Below are 8198 nucleotides of genomic sequence, written 5' to 3'. Positions count from 1 at the left end.
GAAATATTAAAGCATAAATAATGTTTGCGTTGTCTTTAATCGATAGAAATATTAGATAAATGGAGAAAATGATGCAAACAAATTCAAAAAAACGAACTATTATGGAGTAAATTAAGAATTTTCTATTAATACCATAGAAATCATTAAACAACCATAAACCTGTGATTTTAGGCAGAGAAGATGATAAAGAGAAATCGAACATATTTTAAAAAAATTAAATTCTAAAAACATTTTTAAACCCTTAGGTTTGAACTTTTGGCGCTTCTAAAGTTTAAGCATTGTTAAAAATACAATTGCTGTTTCCATCTCTGGGAACAACTACTTCAGAACTGAAGTTATTTTGGCAACTATCAAATAGTTTATTTTATTTTATTTAATCACTTTTTACGATCTGTTAAAATATTGTGGCGTGTTAGCCTCCTCCTCTTTTCCAAGCACGTATTGTAATAGATCCACTTAGCCAATTCAAATAGCCACTAGTTGATGGAAATTATAATTTCAAGGGTATTTCATTATTATTATTATTAAGGTGACCAATTTTTTTACAATGAAAAGGAGGACAAAAAAATTTAAGAAAAAAGTACAACGTAAATAAGTGAAACATTTTATTAATTCAATAATTTACAAATTATGCTTACTATAATTACGAGGGCCGTTTGAAAAGTCCGTGCAAAGTCAGAGAGATAGCACTACTGGCGCGTATCGAGGTTATGTTTAGTTAGTAGCATCTATTGGAAGAACACACACCAAGTTTCAGCCAGATCGGTCTATTTCTTTGTGTTTGGCATTCGTTTGAATCGAGGAAGTCGAGTGATTTTCAAAAAATGGACGAAAAAGAATTTCGTGTGTTGATTAAACACTACTTTATGAAAGGCTTGATAAACATTATGGTGACTCTGCACCTTCGATTAGAACAGTTTATTAGTGGTTTCAAAATTTTCGGAGTGGCCATATGGGCCCAAGTGACGCTGAACGTTCTGGACGCCCTGTTGAGGTTACTACTCCAGAAATCATTGATAAAATCCATGATATGGTGATGGATGACAGAAGAGTGAAGGTGCGTGAGATTGCTAGTGCTGTGGGCATCTCGAATGAACGGGTACATAATATTTTGCATCAACATTTGGACATGACAAAGCTATCCGCAAGATGGGTGCCGCGATTGCTCACGCTTGACCAAAAAACGAAATCGTGTGAAGTGTTCGCAAGGACGGTTTGCAGCTGTTCCAGAAGAATCCGCAGGACTTTAAGCGTCGTTTCGTCACTGTGGATGAAACATGGATACATCACTACACTCTTGAGACCAAAGAACAATCTAAACAATGGGTTACCAAGGGGGAATCTGCGCCAAAAAAGGCGAAGACCGTTCCTTCGGCCGGAAAGATTATGGCGACTGTCTTTTGGGATTCGCAAGGAATAATCCTCATCGACTATCTGGAAAAGGGTAAAACTATTACAGGTGCATATTATTCATCGTTATTGGACCGTTTGAATACCGAGCTGCAAGAAAAACGCCCACGATTGGCCCACAAAAAAGTCCTTTTCCATCACGACAACGCACCAGCTCACACCTCAGCAGCTGTGGTCGCAAAATTAATGGAAATAGGGTTCCAACTCGTTTCACATCCCCCCCCCCTTATTCTGCAGACTTGGCTCCCTCGGACTACTATTTGTTCCCCAATATGAAGAAATGGCTGGCGGGAAAAAGATTTTATTCAAACGAGGAGGTGATTGCAGAAACGAATGGCTATTTTTCAGACTTGGACAAATCCTATTATTCGGAAGGGATCAACAAACTAGAGCAGCGCTGGACGAAGTGTATAAGCCTAAAAGGAGACTATGTTGAAAAATAAAAAAGGTTTACCCCAAAAAATTAAGTAGTTTTTATTTTTGCCCGGACTTTTCAAACGACCCTCGTATTTAATTAAACGAGAATTTTTCCGTTGAATGGATATTTTTTGTCAATATATCAATTTTTAACAGTATATTGGAAATTTCGGAGCAAGAAATATCCTTCATATTGAACTTTACAGTAAGTGCTGCAGCTAGAGTATCAACATTCAATCTTGATTTCTCACTTAGCCAAAAATCAAAACTCTTTCAACTGCTGCATTTGTTCTAGGGCAGTGCAACGTAAATTCAACAGGAATTACAAAATTTTCATAGGGAATGTGTACATTTTTGAAATGGTTAAATATTTCCACCCATCTTTTATCAATTACAACATGTTGATTTTCCCATTGTTCTAATTTATCAGAATTTAAATATATATATTCAGTCTTCTAATTTCTTCAGACAATTGTCATCGATTTTAATATCAGGCATTTCTTTCGATAAAAACTCAATTTCTGAATACAGAGATTGACATATCGAAAAGGAGAACAGGTAGGAGGACATTTTTCGAGGGAGGACAGAACCTGCAAAAGGAGGACGATTGGTCTCCTTATTATTATAGGGAGGGTGCCACGTTAAAGAGGAAATGAGTTCGAAACCACATTTACCACAAAAGTTACGTCACAAACTACGATCTAAACAAACTTTTTTTGGGGGGGTTATTTTGGTTTTTTTCTTGATTATTTAATTTAATTTAACAAGGTGAAAGAAAGCGATTATCTCAAATTTTAAAACATTTTCATTCAGATATATCCGTTTTTGAAGTCCCTTGAGTTCGAAACAAAATATTTTTCTTTTAGTAAATGATTAGTATGAATGTGGGTATTTCTAAAAACTATCTCAAAAACAAAAAAATCTCTGGGAGCTAAAACTTTCAAAGTTTTCGTAGGACACTCACTACAACTTTTACGTGGAAACCCCTGAAAATTCTTTTCACAGTGAAATAGTTTATTTCAACAAATACGAGAAAATTCCTTAATTCATGTACTTCTTGGTAATGTTACATTTTAGGGTTTGATTAACTACAAAATTTTGGTAATATTTAAATATTTATGAGTGTAAAAACAATTTATAAGTTACAACTGTGAGTAGTAAGAGAAAGACGTGTGAGTGTTCACTTTAAATTGGGTCAGCTTTTCTCAATTTCGGTTTGTTGAGTATCCGTTTTGTGGGTTTTCCTGTGCAGGAAAGAGTGGTTCTTACAACTTGTGTTCTGTATGTGGATATCCTCCATTGTAGAGAGTTCAAATTTTGAGATTTCGCCACCAGCTCTCACTCCAACAAAGTTTCGGTCCAAATCGGTTCACCGGAAGTGCCGGGAGGATTTAAAAAGTGAACTGTACAACTATCGCCACTAATGTTAGCGAACTTCCCGTTATCTGAAATAAAAATAGATCACTTTCAATTTATTTATTTTTACAAATAAATAAATAATTTATTTCGTATACAGTTTTTCTTTGCTACAGTTCCAGTTTTTCATTCTTTGCAACCTAAAAATAGTCGTTGTAATTCTTTTAGCAGCTCACAAGAACCGAACTAAGATTAACCACGTACCAAGCGATCTGCTGAGAACTTATCGGCCATGAATCCTTCACTCCCAAAGTTTCAATTAGCAGCAAAAATATTTGCATCAATAACTTAACAGAACATAGCCAAAGAAAGAGGTGTGTCTTTATTACAGATCCCCCTTCTCAATATAATAAATATTTTGAAACTCACAGAAGTAATAAGTGGATATCCCAGATGAAGGTATCCAGCTGCTGTAAAAGTGACGTTCCTCATCTGTGCGGCGTAGAACTGTAGATCATTCTGCAATATAAATAAATTTTTCTTTAAAAAATAAAATAATCTTGAAACAGATCTAAAACAGAATCATACGTACATCTTGGTTTCCACGAAAGGCTCTTTCTGATGCAAATTGGAACAATTGGTCGTTGAATATTTCAACCTAAAAACAAATGAACATTTTTTTCAAAAACTCTGACTAGACAAGAGAAGAATTAAAGGCGTGCCAAATTTGTCGATATTCGGAGTTTTTAATCCGTTTTATGGTCCACTGAAGTTCGAAAAAAGCAAAAAATAAAAATTATTTTTGAAGAATATGGTACCTGATTGCTTCATTTCCATTTCTGAACTGATATTTTTGTGGCACACACAGTTTTAGGATAGCAGGAAAAGAAAATCTATGCTAATGATTTGCAGGGAAGGACCAACAGAGAAAGAAACAAAGGCAAATAGTTTATATTTACAAAAGTAGCAATGAATCTAAATCTTAAGTTTAAGTCCATATTCGAAACATCGCCATTTGTACACTTCGAAAATTTGACACGATTGCAATGCAAAAGAAAAATACTGTCAATGATTAAACTTATAAAAAATAAATACATAAATAAATTACCTGATTTCTAAAATTTTCACACCAATACACCACAGTTAGTATATTTCCAATATAATAAATAATAAAAAGTATAACCGTTACAGCAGATAATGAAATGTTAATGTTAACAGTCACAATAGAAATACACAAATTGTATAGGTTAGCTATAAAACCGGTTATACTAGTTAAACAAAGCAATAGATTCTGCCACGAGAATACAAAGTTTATTAATCTAGCTTGATTAATGATGTCATCATGTTTTTTAATTAAAAATTTATAATACAATTTTAGATATAATTGTTTTTTAAAATTTTTTATTTCTTTATTCAAATCTTTTAAATTAATCACTAGATTTTCCATTAACATACTGAATTGATAAATTTTTAAATTGTTGAAAAAATTCACTATTTGGATAATTATGAATTGAAAAATGATTAAATTTAAATAGCGATCAACATTATTTATTAAAGAAATTATTATACCTACAGATATAATAATTAATAAAACTAGATTATAAACAAGCACCAAATCTGAATATTTAGTCTTTCTAGTTTTAAAAAATATTAATAATTTCCATAATTGTTCATGGCGAAATTGTGAATAAATATGCAGCAGATTCATTAAATTATTTACTACAGATTTCAATATGAATATAATGTTCAATATTAAATTTTTTTTATTTAAGTTCGATAAACTTGCTAATCGATAAATTTCCATAATTATATGTAACATTTCTAATAATCTAACGATAATTGATTCAATTAAATACCAATAATCGATGTCATTAAATTTATTAAACAACCATAAGCCTGATAGTTTTGATATGAAATATGTTAGTTTTAAATCGTACATTTTTTTTTTAATTCTTAATTTTTGCCAAGATGATTTTTTTGTAGACCTTACATATAAAATTGTTGAGCTGGAACTATTCAACACACATAACAACACCCAACATGCTAAAGACCATATGTGCTACCATAATTAGGTATTTTATATTCTTTCTAATCACATTTTATTATCTAAATTAATAACAATGCCAAAGGTTATTATTTTATCAATAATTGTATGTAATTTCAAGCAATAATCTTCAGCAATTTATTTTATAGGCATGATGAACACGTATATTTTCATGTCTGTATGTAAATTGGCTCAGAGATATCTAGTTCACCTAGATAATAGCATATGTTCATATGTAGCTCATTAAATATGTATTCACTTTCTCCTACAACTAGTAAGCGGAAGTGTTGCAATCGTGCTAAATGGTTGCATTTGTTTATTAACAGGAAGTACATGTTTTGAAAAAGTTCGTATACACAATAATAATAATAATAATAAAAAGAAGTGCTTTTAAGAAAATTACCGTAGCGTTGTTAAGTTCATGTGTGCATACTTTTGGTTTTAATGAATTGGTTCCTGTTAGAAAGTACGTTATTCTTTTTTGTGTTTTAATATATTGTATCCTTAAATAAATATAAATAGGTACAACTGCCGGAAAAAAGAGTCGCCTCTACTTCAGGCCAAGCTGGCCTGTTGGCACTGCAAAGCCACCGATCATCCTTTCGGCATAATTCGGCTTCTTCCGTCTATTGCAGCATGAAAACTCCACAAGTGATACGGCTTTATTTTGATGTAGAATTCATTTTATTTACTTTATTTTGTCGTTTTTGTAAAATGTAAAGATAAAAACTCGTGTGGTGAAGTATTCATAATTGAATTTTCTGGTAAACAACAATTTTTTTTTTGCTCAATATTAAACTTATTTCAGTAACCAGTAATGGTTTTCTAAAGCTTTCCATCTACGTTAATCACCACTTCTATGCCATAAAACTTACAATTAAGTTTCTAGGCGAAGAGAAAGTGTATCATCATCGTTAAATTTTAGCCTCTCGTCTTGGTTGTGGAAATAATGAAAAAATACTGCCGAAAAATGGAAATTAAATAAATAAACATTAAACTACCAAAGTCATGAGTTTAAGTTATATTTACAACATACCAATCTTACCTTAACCTTCGCTAATCACTCGCTATTATTAACATTATTAATACTTCCAATATTGAATCACGACTACATTAAATTTTTTAAAGAAGTAAGCTCTTTTTTCAGAATGATTTGTAAATCATTATCTTTAAATCTTTAAAATGTAAATTGCACTACAATTACTAAAAATGTAACCGTAGTGCCAATCATCTGAAAAAATAACAAAAAATAACTTTTGCAAATAAAATCATATTTTAAGCAATAAAATTATGATTACACATCTAATATTACCGTAGTTATGAGAGGATAACCCAAATCAAAGAAGCCGGCAGCAGTAAAGATTATTTCTCTTTTCATTAGAGAGTAGTAATGGAGATCAAACTGTAATTAAACAGAAATTTTAATACTTATGAAAACAAATAACCACTCTGATAGGGTAAGCATAAAACTTTTAGACCAATGAAAGGTCTTATTTTGCCGTAATCTTCTTCATAAGTTCTAAATAACCAATCTGAAAGCAATGGTAGCGGCAGCATTAAACTAATCAGCCATCTAATTGGCAAATAACATGATAAGGGTTTCAATTAAGAACAAACAAACTTCATCTTAACGTTTATTAGAACGAGAGTTGTATTCTCCAAAGGCATTGTAGGTTCAAGGGCCGCAATGTCTGAGATCTGATACAAGAATGTTCTGTGGTCATTTCTAAAGAGCATTATAGGACATGTGTTCGATCCTCGAAGGGATGTGCGGCCCCCCGGCCTAGAATTCATCTTTTGGCACAGCATTGTCCGGTTGGCAGCACTGGAGAAGACAACGGAGAGGGGGCTCCAGTGTGTGCCTGGGAGCTCGAGCCAGTTGCCCTTGGGCCTCTCAGGAGAGTATAGGGACGTATACGCATATCAGTCTTGTCTGCAGTTCAGCCATCTTTTGTCTTGTGGCACGTCGGCAGGCGCATGTGTCTAGTGAGATTTTGTGCCTCTAAAGTCTACTCTGGTCATGACCATGATATATTATTTAGACTCTAGGACCTTGTATAATTTGTATCTTACTTGGTAAATATATAAAATTTTATTGTATTTGTCTCAATCATTTAAGGTATTCTGAGTGTCGGTGGCGTCCCCACCCTTCCCTTTCCTTTAGGAGTTTTATTTTATTTTATTTGACCTCTTCCAAAGACTTTTCAACATGTTCGCCAATTTTGGCAATGACAGAGTAGCTAGGCTAGACTAAAACAAACTATAAGACGTTAAACCATTAGTGTGAAGAGCTGCAGACGAGCGTTACTTTACCCGCAAGAAGAGTCTGCTGGAAAGAGAAAGCGCAAAGGATTGGTCAAAAAGGCATAGCCTTGGCGGAGGAAGGTCAAAGTATCGCTGGAATTTAATAATTTATCTGCCCCTTTTTCTTCAAGGGATTTTCTGCCTTGCAAAATAAGTAAACAATATTATTATGTAAATATCACTGACTTTATCCGCGATGATGCTAATAATTAATTGTGAACCAAAGGTTCGGAATACGAAGTAAACTTAACAAAACTTACAGTTTAAAATGTTAAGTATAAGGGTTGATTAAACGCCAAAATGCACACAAATCAGCAGGTAACCAACATTTCATTCATACTTCATTGATATTATTTAAGTAATTTTACTACATTAACTTGTCATTAATATTTTTTAGAATTTATTAGATGTCACAGGCCCTTATGCTGGCCATTTCATTCATTATAAGTTTTTTGATATAATAATAAAAGGTGAGTAATATCAACATAATTAGTTATAAAAATTTAAGTAATTTTACTGCATTAACTTTTCCTTCACATTTTTAGAATTTATTAGATGTCACAGATTATGAATGAACTGGCCAGCATAAGGGTCTGTGACATCTAATAAATTCTAAAAAATTTAAAAAAAAGTTAATGTAGTAAAATTACTTAAATAATATCAATGA

General features: G+C 32.5%; 2 protein-coding genes and 1 long non-coding RNA gene across 13 annotated transcripts in view; 2 read left to right on the top strand and 1 right to left on the bottom strand.

Annotated features, from left to right (window-relative positions):
- eag (potassium voltage-gated channel protein ether a go-go) overlaps window positions 1-8198 on the top strand; it is a 364129-nt gene that overhangs the window by 199758 nt on the left and 156173 nt on the right. The window lies entirely within an intron of this gene.
- Window positions 582-8198, bottom strand: part of LOC141453533 (putative gustatory receptor 28b) — a 29568-nt gene continuing 21951 nt past the window's right edge. For 7 of the 11 annotated variants that reach the window (XM_074126899.1, XM_074126895.1, XM_074126892.1 and 4 more), the window contains 5 exons: window positions 6540-6629; window positions 6273-6458; window positions 3776-3841; window positions 3613-3702; window positions 582-3272 (listed from right to left, as the gene is read on the bottom strand). In XM_074126899.1, the coding sequence (XP_073983000.1) occupies window positions 6405-6458; window positions 6540-6629 (144 nt within the window). In that variant the 3' untranslated portion in view covers window positions 582-3272; window positions 3613-3702; window positions 3776-3841; window positions 6273-6404. Of the gene's footprint in view, window positions 3273-3612; window positions 3703-3775; window positions 3842-4001; window positions 4202-4291; window positions 4646-6102; window positions 6188-6272; window positions 6459-6539; window positions 6630-8198 lie in introns of those variants that run through there. The other 4 variants (XM_074126893.1, XR_012458047.1, XM_074126901.1 and 1 more) reach the window with 4 other exon arrangements.
- On the top strand, window positions 4882-7327 carry LOC141453547 (uncharacterized). Its single transcript, XR_012458054.1, has 2 exons — window positions 4882-5255; window positions 5750-7327. It is a non-coding gene; the product is annotated as an uncharacterized lncRNA (long non-coding RNA).

The sequence above is a fragment of the Rhodnius prolixus genome, unplaced genomic scaffold (assembly GCF_049639745.1).
Source record: "Rhodnius prolixus isolate KJV_2025 unplaced genomic scaffold, Rpr scaffold_3, whole genome shotgun sequence".
Lineage (NCBI taxonomy): Eukaryota > Metazoa > Arthropoda > Insecta > Hemiptera > Reduviidae > Rhodnius > Rhodnius prolixus.
This window is presented reverse-complemented; position numbering and strand designations above follow the sequence as displayed.